This window comes from Cnephaeus nilssonii (genome assembly GCF_951640355.1).
Source record: "Cnephaeus nilssonii genome assembly, chromosome: 17".
NCBI classification, from domain to species: domain Eukaryota; kingdom Metazoa; phylum Chordata; class Mammalia; order Chiroptera; family Vespertilionidae; genus Cnephaeus; species Cnephaeus nilssonii.
Window position 1 is genome coordinate 55,225,943 of NC_137088.1, and position 21,753 is coordinate 55,247,695.

General features: G+C 37.9%; 1 protein-coding gene across 1 annotated transcript in view; it reads right to left on the reverse strand.

Annotated features, from left to right (window-relative positions):
- Positions 1-4,776: 4,776 nt before the first annotated feature.
- Positions 4,777-21,753, reverse strand: part of TMF1 (TATA element modulatory factor 1) — a 34,664-nt gene continuing 17,687 nt past the window's right edge. Inside the window, exons 9-17 of the mRNA XM_079795690.1 lie at positions 18,854-18,946; positions 18,072-18,228; positions 14,755-14,947; positions 13,833-13,902; positions 13,531-13,623; positions 11,286-11,387; positions 10,871-11,023; positions 9,392-9,517; positions 4,777-5,801 (exon numbers count right to left, since the gene is read on the reverse strand). Of these exons, the coding sequence (XP_079651816.1) occupies positions 5,658-5,801; positions 9,392-9,517; positions 10,871-11,023; positions 11,286-11,387; positions 13,531-13,623; positions 13,833-13,902; positions 14,755-14,947; positions 18,072-18,228; positions 18,854-18,946 (1,131 nt within the window). The 3' untranslated portion in view covers positions 4,777-5,657. The remainder of the gene's footprint in view (positions 5,802-9,391; positions 9,518-10,870; positions 11,024-11,285; positions 11,388-13,530; positions 13,624-13,832; positions 13,903-14,754; positions 14,948-18,071; positions 18,229-18,853; positions 18,947-21,753) is intronic.

Sequence of the window (21,753 nt, forward strand, 5' to 3'; positions counted from 1 at the left end):
CAGGTATACAATGCCTTTTCAAATTCTTTGGGATCCTATGTATTCCTGAATTTTGTATGGAATAGGGTATATGCAAACATTTACTAACCAACCCCCTCAATGTGCCCTGGGTCAGCAACAAATGAACAAACAAAACAAACTCACAGACACAGACACAGTATGGTAGTTACCAGAGGGGAAGGCAGTGATGATGAAGCATCCATCTTATATAAAAACTGTTTGAAATTTAACCCTGCTATTTGGCTTCTGTAGATGCTTGCTTGCTTAAATAATAAGGAAAATAAGACTACTCCCACTTCAGAGAGGCCATTAAACCTTCCCAGGACAAAATTATCCGTGCTGGCACCAGGCCAGGCCTCTGGTTGAGGTCTCAAGGCCCCAGCACATAGGGGCTCTTTAAGAACTTGCAAAAGGGGCCGGAAACACCCCATATTTGGGGGACAAAGAAGGTAAAAACATATAAATAGGGAAAGTTCCTCCATGCTGGGGCCCAGAATTTGAGAGACATTTTCATCTGGACCCGCATGTAATAAATGTAACTCCATCTCTCTAAGTATTGCTTGGTTCTTCTCTGGTTTTCTGCAACAATGAGAGGATGAAGAGGCCAAACGGGTCAACTATATGGTAATGGAAAGAGACTAAACTTTAAGTTGAGTACACAATATACAGATGATGTATTATAATGATGTACAACTGAAACGTATATTAACCAATGTTATCCCAACTAATTCAATTTAAAAAACACCAATGCACAGGGCTCACTTAAGGCAAAGATAACCCCTTTGCTAAGGAAACTACCATTATAACCAACCCAGTTAAGAATTTACGACCACACCACAGTGTGGTTACTCAGTTACCGGGCTCGTCAGGCATGCCGAGTAGCCCCTGAGCTTGTCCAGTTTTCTACATAGTCCCTTTTTCGTTCACACCTCTTATTCACTACTAGAAGCCTGGTGCACGAATTCATGCACAGGTGGGATCCCTTAGCCTGGCCAGCAATTGGGGCTGATGGAGGTGCGGGGAGGTGGGGAGAGTGGGGAGGTTGGCTGTGGGAGCGCACTAACCACCAGGGGGCAGCTCCTGCGTTGAGTGTCTGCCCCCTGGTGGTCAGTGCACATCATAGTGACTGGTCATTCAGTTGTTTGGTTGCTTAGGCTTTTATATACATAGATTACTTGAGGATTCTAAAATTAAAGGTATCTTATTAGGGAGTAGGACCGTATGATGAATAAATTCTGGACAGCACTAGAGTAAATTCTCTGCATTGCAATTGAAATACTGAAGCATTTGGGGTTTTTGTGTGTGTTCTGTTTGTTTTGAAAAAAAGTAAGTATTAAGAAGATACTTTTAATTTCCATCCTATCTTGTTAAAAGATCTTTGTTTGCTAAAAGATCACACATGGATATGTGTAAAAGCAATAGCTTACAAGAACTTTAAGGGATTAAGTTGCAAAGTTCAAAAGTATAAGCCCCAATATAAACTCAAAAACAGAGGGTAGCATATCTGTTATCTGAATATAGAAATATTATAAGACATTTAGGATAATATTTTGATACTAAGATTTTTAAAAGACACAAAAATCATCCTTACAGTAATTGCCAGTTATAAACAATCAGTAAGTCTTAAAATTATTTTCCAAAAATACATCTTAATTAGAAAAAGTATGCTTAATACTAATAGTCTTAATAATGCCTAAAAAAATTATGGCTTATCCTCATTTTCTTAAAATATTAATTCCAAACTTATACAAGTTATATTCATAAAACAGTACCAGCTCCATTCATTGGTATTGACCACTTTAAATTAAGTCAAAAATGAAATACATTATTACTATTTTAAAAATTTTATTCAAATTAGATCCATGCTTATTATTTACACTAGTGACCTGGTGCACGAAATTCGTGCACATTAAAAGGGGATTAAAAGAGGAAATAATTTAATATTGCTATTTGCCCTTTCTCTATAATAGAAGTGTCAGAGATGAAAGAAAATTAGTAAAATGTATATGAAAACCTTCCTCCTGTTAGAGTCTGGGGCACACCATGGGACCCAGAATCAAGTCCCTGCCCACCCACATGCACCTCAAAATCGCGGAAGACCCCGACCCGACCGCCCGCCCCCCCACCACTGGGCTAGATCCAGACCCGGCCAGTCCTACCCTTGTCAAGCCCTGCCAGGCAGGGGGCATAGCCTCAGGTACCCTGGCCTGGCGCCAGGATGGGGGGCGTGGCCTGAGGTCCCCCAGCCCAGACTGGGACAGGGGGTGTGCCTTGAGGTCCTCCATCAAGATCTGCCAGGTGGGGGACACAGCCTGAGATGCCCTGTCAAGCCCCGCTGGGTGGGGGGCATGGCCTGAGGTCCCCTATCAAGCCGCACAGGGGCAGGGGCGGGCATAGCCTCAGGTCCCTGCTGATTGCTCGTTAAGGCTCCTTATGGGAACTTGGCCTCAGCTGTGGGTGCATCCATATTTGTGACAGTGATGGTCAATTAGCATATTCCCTTTATTAGATAGGATTATTTCATTTAAAATTAAAATGTTTATATCAATTTACTTAAATCATACTTTCAGCCCTTTACAAAATTTTATAATTTAAAAATGAAGTGAGAATTAATTTTTTAAATAAAAATGAAAAATTATGGTATAATAGTACAAATGTATACATACTAAACTAACAGAAGTAAAACAAGATAAAGTACCTACAGTCATTTTGTTTTCTTATGGCTACTTTCTAAATACTATAAATCATATACTTCTAATATTCATTTGTTTTCCTATGGCTAATTTATTAATTCAATTAATAAATCAAATGCCAATTGAGGGATCGTGAGAACAAATTTTTCCTGAATATTCTTTTTCTTTTAATGTATTTTCATTGATTTCAGAAAGAAAGAGAGAGATAGAAACATCAATGATAAGCATCATTGACCAGCTGCCTCCTGCAAGCCCCACACTGGCAATCAAGCCCGCAACCCAGGCATATGCCCTGATCAGGAATTGAACCATGACCTCCTGGACCATAGAGGTCGACTGCTCAACCACTAAACCACACCAACGAGGCTGAACATTCTTTTCATTTAACTACAAAAACTAATGTTTCTTTAGGTCAGAAATTACCCATACTTAGAATATCTTAAATCACAATATAGATACATTCCTCCATGTGCTAAGTACTGTAACACTGGAAGTTCTCAAAACAGAAGCAAAGGGGGAAAAGGAATGGTATTCTCAATTTAGTTTCCCCAGAGTTGGAAGGATGCCTAGCATCTGTGCTTAGATGTCTATACATAAAAAATAATGTCCGTACCTCTTTTACTCCTTTCATATTCTTGAAATTAAGATTTGTAGTATCTTTGTTTTCTTCCAAGAATAGAAACATCTAACTGCAAACTATATTCTTATCCATTAAAATATTATTAGAATATGGATAGAGAAGCTTTAATGACAAAAATATGGCAACCAATATTCAATACATATTCTTTTACTTAGTGGAGTCTTTCAAGAAATTGATTTAGTATACTTCTCAACTTATAAATGTATTGAGATATCTAAGTTTACAGTAAAACAGGATCAGTATGAATATCAACTATTCATTTGCAGATAAAGAACAACATATGGTAATATACAGCCAGAGACGAAATTAGCTGCTTTGAATTTTTTAATTAAATAAATTGAAAACACTTTAAAGTTTTAAGTTGAACTGGTTTTATTAATGTTAAGAAGGATTAAGAGAAGAGAATGTTTAATATGAAAATAGAAGATATCGTTTTATTTAAATTTTCCCCACAACTAAATTTTCTCTCACTAATGAATATTTTAAAAACAATTTCATAATTCCTAAACTTCTAATTTCAAACATTTGTCAGAATTTTGCAACTTAAGTTTCCTATATCTTCTAATTCTGTATATTTCTTATTGCTATCAGTCTTGCCATTTCCTGTCAGCCCCTGAATTAAAAAAAAAAAAAATCAAGGTGACAAAAAGCGATTACATTGATCTTACCACTAAAATATAGAAATATAATTTTATGAATTTGGCTCACTCTGAAAGAATATTTACTAATGCTAAATAAACACCAGAAATCCAGTGCCAGAAATAGGGTCTGGAATACAAAAAGGAAAGAAAAAAATGTCACTTGAATTACCCTGAAAAGTATTCAATTCCTTAACATGGCTTACTTATAGTTAATACTCCAAAGTTCTAGTGTTTAAAATTTAACTCACAATTGAGATTTTTTATTTGTAAGTAAAGGCAGCGAAATGACTTTCAGTAATAAAAGGTATTAAAATATTTCATAAGTATACAACACAGACTGGTTAACTTCTGAATAAAATAACATTGGGAAGAAGGCATAGCTATTTTTAAAGCTATTTGCACTATTTTTGTGTTTAAAGGTTCAAGAAAAAAAATAAAATGATAAATTACACAGAACTGCAAATGCCAAATTTAAATTGATTCCTACAGTTTCTCTATTTTTGTTATGAATGTTCTGTAATATGAAACATTCACTTTTAATGTGCTACAAATAAGGTTTTACAAAATGTGAAAAAATTTTCAAGAGAAAATTATGTTAACAATTTTATTATGTTGATTCATTTCATAGGATAGTAAAAACAAAACCTCTTCAAAATCGCTTAAATTGTTACTGATACCATCACAAATCACTATGAGCACATTTTCCCCATTATCCAACCATGCCTAGATAACTGCATAGCTTAGCTTTCTCCAGATAGTAACACAATTTGTACAGACTTAATTGTGGAATCTGGGTAAAATAAATCTTCAGACCACAAAAATGTTTTTAGTTTTTTGGTTGTTTTTTTTTTGTTGTTAATCCTCACCTGAAGATATTTTTTATTGATTTTTAGGGAGAGTGGGAGAGAGAGGGAAAGACAGAGAGAAACATTGATGTGAGAGAAACCCATCGATTGGTTGCCTCCTGCACAAGCCCCGACCAGGGCCTGGGCCAGGAGGAGCCTGCAATCAAGGTACGTGACCTTGACTGGAATCGAACCCGGGACCCTTTGGTCTGCAGACTCTATCCACTGAGCCAAACAGGCTGGGGCCACAAAAAGGTTTTTAATTTATTCATCCTTTAATCTTCTGTGTCAGTGTGACTTCTACTTTAAAGGAAAAATATTCAGTTCAAAATTTAATAACAGGAAGTTTAATATATTTTTTAATTGGACACTTAATGTCCATTTTCATGAGCAGTAACTAGAAATGTTGAAGATTTAAATGTGAAAGATTTCAAAGTTTCAATATGTCAATATCACTCATTAAATGTTCTCAATATATACAAACACATATAAATTATAGATATAATTAGTTTTTATCTATAATACAATGTATGAACACCATTCTTCTTCCCTAACCATACTGATATAAGGATAAAGTAATAAATCTCGGTGCTATTCATGGGGGAAAAAAAAAAAGATGCTTTAAAAAATAAATCTTTAAAGATAGTTTCAAAAATAAAGTTCAAATATTGCACAAAATAATTTAACTGCAAATATTACTATATACTATAAAACTTTCTTCAATTTTTTAACTCTATAATAAATTCCACTTTCTAATTCTATAAGAGAATTTATTGAAAGTCTGCATTTTGTTATTAAATGATTACATTCAGTTTGATGGGAATGTAATTTTCAGAAGTTAACTGAGCCTCTGTCTTAAAAGTTCGTCTATTTGAGTCTTATACATATTTTTTACATCTTCAAGATCTAATCGAAGTTCTTCTGCCTCTTCCGCTTTTTCTCCATACATCTGCAGAATAGTGTTGTATCTCTGATCCAAATCCTACAAAACAGATTTGTTTACAATTTGTAAAGGAACTGTACAGAACATCTTGATTATATTTATATTATCATAAACAAGTCACCAATAAATACATTACAATCTAAATAAAAGTATATAGTCAGCTCTTATGAAAATTAAATTCATACTCCAGTCTGTTGGAATAAATAGCAAGTAAAAGAACTTAAAAAATAAACCATCCACATGGCAATCACTCTTCTGTCCCCCTACAGACTTATTTTGCATATTTGTCATGCCATATTTCTTTACTTTTTAGGAAAATGCTTAGTTCTATAGAAACTTAAAAGATTACCTTCAAAAGTATCTTTAAAGTGCCCTGGGAGGATAGGGGTTTTTCTGGCTAGCATTTTTTAGCTGCTCCCGACATCTTATTAAAATACCTGTAAAGACCATCTTAAAGGTGAAATTCCCACTTCCAACAAAACTAAGACTCAGAGCTGGTCAGCTTATGGCTTGGGTCTAACAAGAATTTCTGCTAAGAAAAAGGCAAATCTGAAAAGAATTAGAATGTAGTATTCACTACTACGTATGTCCCCTACACATACAAACATACAATCAAGCACTGTCAACCCCAAAGGTGTGAAAACACCAGGTCATTCACACCCTGTGTCCTGACTCAAAGAAGCATCTGGTATGGAAAGCCATTTCTCCAGGTGCATCAAACAAAACCACACGCGGGCCCAGTAACCCCATGTCTAAACGAAGAGCCAGAGGTTTTGACAGAGATTTATGCATAAAGTTGTTTGTAGCACCTTTTAAAAATCAAGTTAAAAAACTCACAACCACCTCAACAGCCACCAGCAAGGGAATTAAATAAATTATGATATAGCCATAGGATTACTCATAAAACCTATGCTTTGGGAAAATTTAACAATATGGGAACATTTTCACAATACAATATCAAGTGATTAAGAGTAGAATATAAAATGTATTTACAGTATGAACCCAAATACGTTAAAATAGCACATGCATGCGCGCGCGCACACACACACACGCACACGCACATACACACGCGCGCGCCCAATAAGAGGCTGAAAGCTAATAATAGTTGCCTCTGGGTGGCAGAAACACATCTTAATTTTACTATTTATACCATTGAAATTACTCTACAACAAGCACATGTAGCTTCATTAAAACAATAAAAATAGTATATTTAAATAAAATTATTTAAATAAAGCTTATAAATAAATTATTTAAATAAAAAATAAAATGAAGTGTCCATATGAGGCTTAGAACATTGAAACTTGAAAATCACGTATGCTTGTATTAACAGAAACAAGTTCATTGCTCATTTCTGAATTTCAGGTATTAATATATGCCCCTTTGTGGAGTTGGGCTTACATGGAACAATTTAATTAAAATAACAAATGTTAAGCGTAAAATATGATTCTAGTACAAAATAGGCATGAACAAATGTTAGCCAAATCTGAACACATGCCATGGAATTAGTCAGTTATTTTTCAAAATAAATAAATTAGCCCATTCCAGATCAGTATTTCAATTGCTGCTTCAGCACAGGCATGGGACTCTCATGCTCACACTGCTGATAGTTAGTGCCCCCACCACTCGGAAGGTGTTTCCAAATGCAGAAAACAACCCTCCCTTTCATGGATGCCAGACAGCATGGAAAGCATTGGAGCAGAGCCAGAAACAACACAAGACATACAGAAATGAAAATAATGGAAGACCAAATTCCTATATAATAAAAGCCTAATATGCTAATGTTATGCTAAAGCCGCTCAATTGCTCACTATGACGACGTGCACTGACCACCAGGGGGCAGACGCTCTGACCCGTAGGTTAGCTTGCTGCTGGGATCTGGCTTATCGGGACTGAGCGAGATGGGCTGGACAGGCCCTGGAGCCCTCCTGTGGTCGCTCTCCAGCAGGCCAACACCCCACGTCCCTCTCCAGCCCCGTCCCTCTCCAGCCCCGATCGTGCACTGGTGGGGTCCCTCGGCCTGGCCTGTTGCCCTCTCCCAATCCGGGACCCTTTGGGGGATGTCGGAGAGCCGGTTTTGGCTGATCCCACAGGCCAGGCCTAGGGACCCCACTGGTGCACGAATTCGTGCAATGAGCCTCTAGTACAAGAATAAACCACCCCATTCCTAATTCCATAGCAAATTCTCCCATTAGTGCCTGGGGATCAATTCACAGCTTCTTGTTAAAACTGTGTTCTCATGTCCTATAAGGACATGGAGTAGATTACCCTAAGACAAAAGCATCAGTGTGTCAAATGTACATAGAGATGTCCAAAGGCAATGAGAAATACATTTTCATTTCATTCTGTTAATTTTTTATCTGAATTGCATTTCTTGTCTGGTGTTCTATGATCACCCAGGGCTATTATTCCTAGTCAGAATGGTACTGGGCCTCTCATATTTATTCTTCATTGTCTCCAAATAAAATTGTTAAGCTTTATACAGGAATAATAGCACAAACCCAAAGATCTTTAGATTTTTAGAATAAATCATTATCTATCCAGAAAAGAAACATATGGAGTATTCACATTTTTCAATGAAAACCTTCAACAAAAACAAGATAATCCTGAATATGTAGGTGTTTAATATTTTTAATGCAACAGATGCTAATTAAATGTTTACAAATGCTAAAAAAACCCCACCTATTTTAGGGTTTTTAAAATCTATTTTTATTGATTTCAGAGAGGAAGGGAGAGGGAGAGAGGAATAGAAATACCAACGATGAGAGAGAATCACTGATCAGCTGTCTCCTGCATGCACCCCACTGGGGATCAAGCCCACCACCTGGGCATGTGCCCTGACCAGGAACTGAACTGTGACCTCCTGGTTCATAGTTCAACTACTGAGCCACACTGGCTGGGCAAATGGCTATCAATCTTACCACATCTCGCCACTAAATCTACAATTTCCCCCATATATAGCCTAATCAGTGATTTCTCCAATTAATTGAAGCACATCTGATGATATTTTAGTCTCTTTGGTTCATTGTGGTTTAAGTATTACCTGGCATTTACCCAAATTAAATATGGCTTAATAGTGACTACTAACACCAAATATCCTAATTGTGACATATATATATCAATAAACAAGTAGTATGGAGATAATATGAAAGTGTTTTATAAATGATCCTTGGCCAAGTAAAATTTAGTTATTTTCCAAATGAGATTAAACATGATTGTGAAAAATGCTTTCACTGTATAATGAGACAAGCAAGATAAAAGATTTACCTTTAAAGTTATTTACTGAAATACTAATACTCTAATTTTCAAATAAATCATTAACATATATACACTTTACATAAATTAAAAATATGTGATTTAATGTAACGGGATTAAAATATCTTAGGTTTACCTTAAGTCAGTGGTCGGCAAACTCATTAGTCAGCAGAGCCAAATATCAACAGTACAACGATTGAAATTGCTTTTGAGAGCCAAATTTTTTAAACTTAAACTTCTTCTAATGCCACTTCTTCAAAATAGACTCGCCCAGGCCATGGTATTTTGTGGAAGAGCCACACTCAAGGGGCCAAAGAGCTGCATGTGGCTCGCGAGCCGCAGTTTGCCAACCACGGCCTTAAGTGAAGAATACTTACTCGTAGCTGAGTTCGAAGTTTGGGTATCTCCTTTACTTTCTCTTCCAGTTCGTCATTTTGATTTGTTAATTTAACTAGCTCTTCAGCCATTATGGAGCGTGTTTTTTCTAGACTGCCAATTTCTACCTGAGAAACATTATCAGAAAGAAATTTAAATAAAAATATATCTCGTTTAACGTTCCTACTAATGTAAACATATTTAATGTGCTATTTTTAAAGAAAAATATAACAGCATATAACCATGAGGTAGCTCTTAAAAGGAAATAGTGACAAAAAAAGGGTTTCAACTTTCTTCAGAGGTGTACCATTGATAGGGTTACCATGAAAGACAAAGAACTAAAGAGAATTCAATCATCTGTTTGAACTATGCAACCTTACATTTTTCTCTAACCTAAGGAAATAGCATATATTTCAGTTATTCCAAATTACTACAAAATCCCTGAGAAATAAAACCATACTTTCGTGTATCTCCAACTGTGTAGATCATATTGACAGACTACCAAAAATGTTCATTTGGTCCCTCAAGCATAGCATTCTGGGCTATATAAACATAAGTATTAAGATTATTCTAACCTATTTTTTCCCAATTCAAGATCTTCTTTAATAGAGTAATATTTTCAACTTACTAAAGTTACACAATGGGAATAAATGAGGAAAGTTTTACTTATGAGTGTATCAAGTTTAACAAAAAATGGGTTAAACGTATTAACATTTCTCACTAAATTATATTTTAAAAGTCAAGATATAATGAGCGGCTCCTCCCTTCCCACTTACAATGTTTACTTTCATGTGCACAATGACCAGTAATCAAAACAGTGACCTCTTGGTCCCTGGGTTGACGATCAATCACTGAGCCATGCCAGCTGGGCAACAGCTTTTATTTTTTTATTATTTATTTCTTTATTTCTTTTTTAATATATTTTATTGATTATTTACAGAGAGCAAGGGAAAGGGACAGAGAGTTAGAAACATCCATGAGAGAGAAACATCGATCAGCTGCCTCCTGCACACCTCCTACTGGGCATGTGCCCGCAACCAAGGTACATGCCCCTGACCGGAATTGAACCTGGGGCCCTTCAGTCCGAAGGCCAGCGCTCCATCCACTGAGCCAAACCGGTTAGAGCAACAGCTTTTATTTTTAATGTGTGGAAAGCATCTTGAAAGGAGCGCTCTGCTCTGATGCCTACATCTTACCTGGGCAGCTACCCCACCTGGGGAGGCCTACTCCAGCCCAGCATTTGACGGAGTTAAGCAAGTCTCCCCAATTCTGGCCCTCAGCAGGCTCACTTCGCTCTTATCCTGGGTGAATTCCTCCAACTAGCCCTTATCATTAATACATGTGATACATTTTGGTCTTCACATGTTACTATTTCATTTTATTTTTAAACTTGCTCAGAATTCAGGTGAATATAAATTCAGGTTTACTTATTGGCCCTGAAATTTTCACTTACTTCTATAGCATATTTAATTTTCCAATACCTGTAAATGAGTAATTTCTCCTTCCCTTAGTTGTAGCTGAGACTGTAGATTTTCAATAATGCTGGATCCTGCCCCCATCCTTACAGCCTCATAAAGATTGCTTCCATTTGCTGATACAGACATTGGTCCAAGTGAGAGATCATGAGGCTCATCCTATGTTAAGAAAACACATAGTTATTCAGATAGTATAGACTGTATGCCCTTATAAGGTTCAAACAAATGATTCTGTCAATTCTTGCTTTAAAATGTCTAACTCTCAAAGACAGAAATCATCTATACTTCCTCAGTTTCACAAATATTCAGATGAATTGCTTATGGAATGGCAAGATCACGGTGACAGGCTAACTGCTACCTGCACATTCCTTTCATCATTATTCAGTTTAGGAATAAGCACATATACTAAATAAAACATCACCTGAGACAGAAGAGATGTTTGCAGCCCTGCCATCTCAACTCCACTTATTGAACTTGATCGGGACATTGTGGGCGTGCTAGAAACAGAAAATGGTTTCCGTTCCTTTAAGGAGTAAGAAAAAAATTCAGTTTGGATTAAAGAGCAAAGTGATAAATAAAAAAACAAGAAACTTTTCTAGGATTAATGACAACAAAGACCCATTCTAACTTCCTCATAAAATGTTACAGATATAATTTCTGAAGTCTTATCCTTGCAAGGCACAATATTTGGTAATCTAAAAGTATAGACAGACTTGGTCAAATCATCTAGGGACTCATGTATATTGCAACAACATAATTTGATTTTTAATGGAATGAAAATGTATTTTTTAAATATTTTTCTTTTATTGATTTCAGAGAGGAAGGGAGAGGGAGAGAGAAATAGAAACATCAATGATGAGAGAGAGTCATTGATCAGCTGCCTCCTGCACGCCCCCACTGGGGATTGAGCCCGCAACCCAGGCATGTGCCCTTGGCTGGAATTGAACCCAGGACCCTTCAGTCCGCAGGCCAACGCTCTATCCACTGAGCCAAACCAGCTAGGGCTAAAATGTTCTTTTATTTTATGAACTCACTGCTTCGTAGTATATAGCCTATTTCTTCTTTTGTTGTTATTAATCGTCACCCGAGGATATTTTTTCCACTGATTTTTAGAGAGAGTAGAAGGGAGGGAGGAAAGGGGAGAGGGAGAGAATGAAAGAGACAGAGAAACATCAATGTGAGAGAGACACATCAACTGGCTGCCCCCAGCATGCAGCCCAATTAGGACTAGGGATTTAACCTGCAACCCAGGTACCTGCCCTTGACTGGGAATTGAACCTTCAATGCGTGAGCTGATGCTATAACCACTGAGACACAACAGCCAGGGCGGACTAAACCATTTTCTTTCTTTCTTTTTTGATTTCAGAGAGGAAGGGAGAAGAAGAGGGAAAGAGAGGAAGGGAGGGAGGGAGGGAGGGAGGGAGGGAGGGAGGGAGGGAAGGAGGGAGGGAGGGGGAGAGGGAGAGAGAGAGAGAGAGAGAGAGAGAGAGAGAGAGAGAGATCAATGATGAGAGAGAATCATTGATCGGCTGCTCCTGCATGATCCACACACCAGGGATCGAGCCCGCAACCTGGGCCTGTGCCCTGACCGGGAATCGAACTGTGACCTCCTGGTTCATAGGTTGACGCTCAACCACTGAGCCATGCTGGTGGGGTAAGCCTATTTCTTTAGAATAAGATACCAATGAGTTTTATAAACCATAAAAAGTTTCTGGCTTATCCACTTTATTTTTGGTGTATTTTTTAAAATTCCAAATAAATTGCCAAAACCGGTTTGGCTCAGTGGATAGAGCGTCGGCCTGCGGACTCAAGGGTCCCAGGTTCGATTCCGGTCAAGGGCATGTACCTTGGTTGCGGGCACATCCCCAGTAGGGGGTGTGCAGGAGGCAGCTGATCGATGTTTCTCTCTCATCGATGTTTCTAACTCTCTATCACTCTCTCTTCCTCTCTGTAAAAAATCAATAAAATATATATTAAAAAAAAAAATTCCAAATAAATTTAAAAGGTAATTTCAATGTTGTTACAGGAAGTTTCTATATATTATGCTAACTACCAAGTACATGCCAATCCTTTAAATATAGGAAACTCACTTTCAAAAAGAGGTTCTACAATTCAAATCCTAGAAATCACAGATCTGTTTGGATAAACTCAAATTATTTTGGATCTACTCTGAACAAGACACTGATTACATTACTACAGTTCATCATCCTACTGATTTTATTTATTTATTTATTTATTTTTTCACTTATTTGTTACATTTATTGTGGCAAACCTATGGTCTTCTTACCATAAATATAAGGCTATAATAAAAAGGTTAGTGGGCTAGTATTGCAACATAGATCTAAGAGACAACTCTGTAACTATGGATATGGGGTTATTTATCTAACACATGTCAAAGTGAAACAAATTACAAAAACAGAGTACATAATATATTACAGTTTTGTGCAAGGAAATATACATGTGTGCCATATTTTTGCTTGCATATGCCTACAATATCTCAGAAGGGTAGATAAGGAGGTAGTAACAATGGTTATTTTGGGGGATCTGAGGATCTGGATCCTACTGATTTTAAACATAAGAAATGTTATTTATAAAGTGCAACTAAAATTACAAAACAATGATTAATCACAACAGCTACTAACCGGTTACACCAAAAAATTCAATACCTTTTCTTTTATTGCTTCTTGAGTAAAAATGGCTTTCTTCCTTTCTTGTTCAACTTTCATTTTCTCCATTTCTAACTGACTGTTCAACAGTGTCTAATGGAGAGAAATACAGTTAGATAATTCCTATGATACTAAGTCATCCCCAAAAGTCAATCTCAAAATTAGGAGCATGAAGTATAGACCCTATCTGTCTTACTACTAAAGAGTCAGTCCCAAAAGCAGTAAGCTCACTCACTTCATCTGGGCATTAGTTTGCTACCATCCCCTAGCCCTAAGAGGTGAGCAACAACTAACAGAAATACCTTTTCTTTCCTGGTCTCTTCAAGTGTTCTCACATAATCATCTTTTAGGTTTTCTAATTCAACCTGGTACCTATTAAGCCAGAGGGAATGAAACAAAACAAAAAAGATGATAGTACAGACTATTAAAAACTCACTACTTTATTAACTCCAGCTGCATATATATAGTCATTTTTATTACCAGACTGATTTTCCTACTGCTTTTTTCCAGATGACTTGGGTTTTACTCAGAAGCCAAACTACTACTTTTGTGCATTGTATTTATTGGTGCTTTGGGTTAAGATTTCATTTAAAAAGAGATTTCCTAAAAAGAATTTTGAATGCAACCATTCCATAATATGTTCAGATTCTGCAAAAGCTTATTAGGGGGTCCAATGAAAATGTTTGCAAAAGTTCAGGTATTTTACTTTATAAATAATTTTTACTTGACTACATTTTTTAAAAGTAAAATTTCCAAGAAAGAACTGAGGGTATAAATGCACTAATCATAGCCTTTATATAAAGATAGCCTTATATAATTTCAGGTGGATGTATTTTATAGCTTGTGGTTTCCAAAGAACCAGTACATTTATTTAGAAAGACTGAAACACTGCTAAAACCCTTGTAATATAAAAATAACTCCAATAGGTTTCCAAACTATTTTCTGGTCACAGACTCCTTTAACAAATCTGATTAAAGCAATGAATCTTTTCTCTAGAAAATGCGCATATAGAACATGCAACACATTTTTCAGAATACGAGTTAGAGTCAATGAATCCCAGTAATATGTCTTGATGTAATATCCTATTACTAATGACCCTAACTTTAAACACTAGAGTATGTATTTCCAGTTCTCAGGGCCATGTAGCTCAAAGCCAACAGCACATGTTTTTAAGTGCTTTAAAATGTCATCAAGTACCAAAAATAACTCAAGAAATATGCTCACCTATTTTTTTCATCTTCCAGTTTTCTTAGCCTATTTTTCTCTGATTCTAGCTGGGCCTGAAATCTACTGTTTTCCTGTCTTAAGAGAGAATTCTGTGACTCCATGGAAGACAGCTGAATTTTGTTGGCAAGGAGTTCTTCTGTAGCTGCACGTTCTCTTTCAACGGCTGCAGCCAACAAGGTCTGAGATTCACCTGAATGAAGGATAAAGAGAGAAAATTCACATATACATATACCCAAGAGGCCAAGACACCAAGTAGTTCTGACTTCCAATGATGCAAGTAGCCACAGTTAAAACTCTAACTGCTTATTGCCCAAGGCAGGACTTTTTCCCAATTTTAAACTTTTGCTCTATGTGAACAGGATGAAAAGACAAGCTACAGACTTGGAGAAAACAAATGCAAACCACACTATCTACCGAAGACTAGTATCTGCAATATATAAACAAGTTTCAAAACTCAGCAGTGAAAATACAAACAATCCGTTTAGAAAATGGGCAGAAGACTTGAACAGACATTTCACCAAAGAGAATGCACAAATAGAAAATAAACATATCAGCAATAAAAATAAATTAAAAGAAAAATAAAAGCAGCACATGAAATAATGTTTAACATGATTAGTCATCAGGGAAATGCACATTAAAATCGTAATAGATATCACTGCACACCTGTCTGGATGACTATATAAAAAACAGGGCCCTGGCCGGTGAGGCTCAGTTGGTTGAGCATTGTCCCAGCACCAAAAGGTTGTTGGTTCCATACCTGGTCAGGGCACATGTCCAGGTTGCGGGCTCAATCCCCAGTAGGGACCATGTAGGAGGCAGCTGGTCAATGTTTCTCTCTCCCTCTCTCTCTCACACTCTCCCTTCCACTCTCTCTAAAATAAATAAAAACATATGAAAAACAAAAAAACAGGGAGACACAAAATCCTGGCAAAGATATGGAAAAACTGTCCATGGACACAGATAATAGTGTGGTGAAGGCCTGGAAGGGGCAAGTGCAGGTTAAAGGGGGTCAATAGGGGAAGAAAAGGGGGGGGCACATCTATAATATTTTCAACAATGAAGATAGATTTTAAAATAAGATATGGAGAAACTGAATTACTCACATACAGCCATTTTGGAAAAACAGTGTGGCATTTTCTTTAAAAACGAAACATACAACTACCCAAACAACTCAGCAATTGCATACTTGGGCATTTATCCAGAGAAATAAAAAACTTATGTTCACACTAAAACTTGTATGTGAATGTTCATCAGAGCAGCTTATCTGTACAGACAAAATCTAGAATCAACCCATACAGCCATCATCAGGTAAACAAAACATGGTACATATATATGAAAAAACACCTAGTAATAAAAAACCTAATCATTGACACACACAATAATTTGGATGCATCTCCAAGGAATTATGCTGAGCAAAAAAGCCAATCCCCAAATGTCATATATTATACAATTCTATTCATATGACATTTTGAAATTCCAAAATTTTCAAAACACAGGACAGATTAGTGGTTGCCCAGGATTTGGGACAGGAAGAGAGGGCACGAAGGTGGTGAGTGTGGCTATAAAAGGACGTGAGGGGTCTTTGCAGTGTTGGAACTGCTTGATCTCTCTCCCCCGCCCTCTCTCTATATATATATGTACACACACACACACACACACACACACACACACACACACACATTGATTTCAGAGAGGAAGGGACACTTGATGAGAGAGAGTCATTGATTGGCTGCCTCCTGCACAACCCCCCCATCTGGGGATCCAGCCCATAACTTGGGTATGTGTCCTGACTGAGAATCTAACCGTGACCTCCTGGTTCACAGATCAATGCTCAATCACTGAGCCATGCTGGCCGGGCTTCATATCTTTATTAAATTGTGTAGAACTTAATATACAACAGAAGCGCACACACACTAATGAGTACCAGCAAAACTGGGGAAATCTGAATAAAATCAATAAACTGTATCAGTGTCAATACCCTGGTTGTAATATTATAATTCTGCAAAATGTTAGCATTTGGATATACTAGAGAAAGTGAGAATTATTACAGCATGTATATCTACGATTACCTCAATAAAACTTTTCAACTATACTGCATCTATGGTCCTATTAATAGCAACACAAGCTATGTGTGTCCTGTGGCTTTGCCTCTATTCCACCACAATGCACATATCCCCGAGAGTATGCAGCCCCCAGTGTAAACCAACAACATGGGGCTTCTAGCCTCCACGTATTGCTAGACAGGTATTTGTTTCAGGGGTCATTTTCAGATACTTCACATTTCATAACAAATTGGTCTCAAACTAACAGAGATAAATGACAGATCTAAAATGTATACATATAAATTAAACAATATATGAAGGGTCATCTAGTTCAGTGATTTTCTTTTTAACCAGTTAAGTCTTTTTTGAGACAAAATCCAACATGGAACTCAAAAAAAGAGAGACAACGGAGGCACTACTTCCACTGAAGCAGCTGGAGGGCCCAGCACGTCACTGAGCTTCTCCGGCACCATGACAGCCAGCCCTGAGGAGCCTGCCGAGGGCCGCCTGAAAGCCACTAACTTAGTTCACTGCTCAGGACTTCCAGCAAATAGCCCAGAAAAGGGAAGTGACTTGCTTCAGACTGTCTAGCTGGACGATTCAAAACAAAACAAAGCAAAGCCCTGAGTCCAGGTCTGCTTTGGTCACTACACCATGATGTCTCTCCAATTCCATGGACTTTTCATGAATTTGCTAGCTTCTGGGATGTCTAGTATATACATCTATCACCTGTCTGTGCTTGAATAAACATCTTGGAAAAATAATTTTCTTTTTATTAACAGCACAGACGGGTAAACTGGGGCATTCCTGTACAGAAGCAGAATATGAAATCTTAGGACTGCATAGCACCTGAACACTAGATTTATTTAACCCTGATCCTCCACAGACCTGGCTCTGCTCTTGAAGTTCCTCCACTGACGAGAACATATCTGTTCTGTACCTTTCACACTATTGCAGACAAGCTAGAAAAAGGTCAGATTTAGCAACAAACAAGGGGAAAACTGAGTGCAGCAGTCTGTAAATATGAATGAAAAAATGACATGAAAGTAATTTAGACAGTATCTGATATATTGTGTTAGGGAAAACAAATGATCTGAGAACCAATTAAGATATTAGAAAATAAACGTAAAACAGGAAAAGAGGTAAAAATCTACAAGTCAGACACAAAATACAACTATCAGATCAAGTGAATTTCAATTTCAGACCATTACCCTAATTCCATAGACAAGATGAAAGGGCTTCTGCATTGGGCTTAAGAACTAAAGCAGTTACCCAGCCTGTCAGAGAGATTCTTCTCTAGCTTCTCCCACGACGATGTCTGGGACCCTAGTGTTGCCTGCAGATTTTCTATCTGTCGAAGCAATGGTCTTGTCGTTGATGAAACACTTTGACTCAGTTCCTGGTTTCGATTCTCTGCTTCCTGGAGTCTCTGAATCATGAAATTCTTAAGTTATTACCACTGACAACAATAAAAACACTAGCAAACAAACTTTATGGGATTTCTGGAAAAATTTACTTCTCCAAGATAGAATTACTTTTTAAATTAAATTATTTTATAATTATTCAATCCTTAAGTTAGAGTTACGTTGCATGATTGAGTATCTAAATAAGTGCTCTTTTAGAAAGCATTTTCTAAGATAAAGAGAGCCTTTGACCATCAAAAGGTAAACACCAGTATCGTCCAAACCTCCCAATTTCTAAGAATTTATCAACAGGCAAGTCGATCGAAGTTGCATTGCCTCTCCCTTTTCCTATGCATGCTCACTGACTGGAACTGAATAGCGGGTAACATAAAAACTGGGCAGTGCTCAGACTGATAATAATTAATAAAACAGCTATTACAAATGAAAACAATACTGAATAAATCTGTCATAAAATGATTTGCTCTAAAACAGAATTAGGACTTTCTTATATATTTTTAAGGTTCCAACTCGGATTTTATTCACACAAGCCACAAAAAAATAGCAAATGATACATATGGTAGTAATCCTCCCAATTCCACAAACATTACCCGCTGAGTCACTTTTTTATTTCTAAAAGAACTGTGGCAGCACCTGCTGGAGTTCACTGATCTCATGGCGCAAATAATCCTCTTTTCTGGCAGCTGCTTGTTCTGCACGCTGCAGGGCCAGCCTCAGGTCCCCCACCTGCATGAGGAAAACCAATACACTATCACCGTCTCGAACACTGTCTGTAACTGCATGCTAACTACATATTCTGTGTTCTGTTGACTTACTCTTCATGTATAATACTCTATACTATCCAATGAGTTTTAACATATGATTATCACACATCCCATTCATCAAGCAATTCTGAAACTATATGTATGTTCACTTTGTACTAAGGAAAGTACTGTTAGGCTGTTAGGCAAAATAAATAAATAAATAAATGTGTGTGTGTGTGCACAAGGCACAGCCACTGCCCCATAAGATAAGAGAGATGACGCATCCACATATGTCTGCAGTGCAGGCTGCATATGACAGCTACATGAGCTATGAGAGATAGTCCTGAGAATTCACTCTATGGAAGCTGATCTCTATAAACACAGACATGTTCCCTATACCATCAGCTACATCAGCAATAACACACAAATCATGAAATATTCTAAATATCCATCAGTAGTCATCTATTTTTACCAGTCTTAATACAACATAAGCATACTCATGAAAAATTATGGTACATGTAAAAGTGTATGATTTAATCTTAAATGAAAAAAGCCACTGTAAATTAATATATAAAGTATAAAAATATATACATGGAAATAAGAACAAGAAGGTAATACACAAAATTGACAGTCCTCCTAAAGGTGATGATTTTATGAATGGCAGTGCCCTACACTCTAATTCCATTCCTCCAATTGTTCTTTATTATTTTATTTTTTCTAGTGTATTTTTAATGTAAGGCATTAATAATTTCTCTATCCCAGTGATAGAGTCGCAGAAACACAAGGGGTATATGGACCATCGCATGACTTAACCCAAATATCCATTATTAAGAACTGACTGAATACAATGAAGCATTGTAACTGTAAACATAATTGTTTAAAAAGCTCTAGGTTAAAACAAAAGTTCTATGTTCTACTATGGAATGATCACAAAGATACTTTATTTTGTAAATAAAGCAAGCTGTCAACAGTATAAATAGTAAACTATATATATGTTTTCTTTTTATCTTCCTTGCCTCTTTACTTCATCAAAATTAAAAAACTTCTGTGCATCAAAGGACACTATCAAGAAAGTGAGACAACTTATATAGAATGGGATAAAATATTTTCAAATCCTGTATCTGACAAGGGTCTACAATCCTATCTAATAAAAGAGTAATATGCAAATTAACCATCACTCCACTACACCCATAAGCCACGCCCACAAGCCAATCAGGAGCGAATATGCAAATAAACCCAACCGAGATGGCTACAGCCACAGAGAGCAGGAGGGAGGCTTGGGTTTCCCAGGCAATGGAGGAAGCCAAGCTTTCTGCTTGCCCTTGCTGGCCTAGGCCTCCACTCAAGGCTACAAAGTTTCAATTATAGAAGGTAAACAAATCCAAACAGAAATTGCGGCAGCCACGGAGCTGTAAGAGCAAGAGGCTAGGGTTGCCCCCGACAATGGAGGAAGCCAAGCTTTACACACACCCTGGCCAGCCCAGGCCTCTGCTTAAGGCTACAAAGTTTCAATTATAGAAGATACATAAATTCCAACAGAAATGGCTGCCGCTACCGAGTGAGCAGAAGGCTTGGCTCCGCTCCAGGCTACAAAGTTTCAATTGTAGAAGATAAATAAACCCCAGATACCAGGGCCTCCGCTTGGGTTGCCAGGGGGCGTGGCTGGCCTGCAAACCACCACAGGCCCCTTGCTCAGGCCGCCCCACGCCCCAAGGGAACCCCCACCCTGATCTGGGATATCCTTCAGGGCAAACTAGCCAACCCCCACCCGTGCACCAGGCCTCTATCCTATCTAATAAAAGAGTAATATGCAGATTGACCAGCACTCCAACACACAAGATGGCTGCCCCCATGTGGTCAAAGATCCTGCCCCCATGTGGACACAAGATGGCCACCACAAGATGGCCAGCAGGGAAGGGCAGTTGGGTGGGACCCAGGCCTGCAGTGGAGAGCAGTTGGGGGGACCAGGCCTGCAGGGGAGGGCAGTTAGGGGTCACCAGGCCAGCAGAGGAGGGAAGTTGGGGGTGACCGGGCCTGTAGGGAAGGGTAGTTGGGGGGGACCAAGGCCTGCAGGGGAGAGCAGTTGGGGAGGTCCAGGCCTGCAGGGGACAGCAGTTAGGGGTGACTAGGCCTGTAGAGGACGGCAGTTAGGGGCAAACAGGCTGGCAGGAGAGCAGTTAGGCATCAATCAGGCTGGCATGGGAGTGGTTAGGGGGTGATCAGGCTGGCAGGCAGAAGCGGTTAGGGGCAATCAGGAAGGCAGGCAGGCGAGCAGTTAGGAGCCAGCAGTCCTGGATTGTGAGAGGGATCCCAGATTGGAGAGGGTGCAGGCTAGGCTGAGGGACAAACCGCCCCCCCCCCCCCCGCCCGCCCCGTGCATGAATTTCGTGCACCAGGCCTCTAGTGTTAAATATAGAGCTACCATATGACTCGAGGGTACATATCTAAGAGAAATTAAAATATATGTTCACACAAAAAATTATAAATGAAGGTTTAAAACAGCACTTTTCATATTAACAAAGAGTGTAAAAAATCCAACTATCCATCAACTGATGATTTTATAAGACAAAGTCTGACAAATTTTGGGGTTCCTCATTCATCTGGGTTTCATGGAGTTACATAGATTCTCCTTAAATTATATGAATGTTTAGTATTTTTCTAAATACATGCATTTCTCTGGTAATAGGTCCTTAGCTTCCATAATATTCTCAAATAAGTCTGAAATTCACAAAAAATTAAGTAATACTCGTATAATTTAAGCATCACTTTAACAACAGTTAAAAAACACAC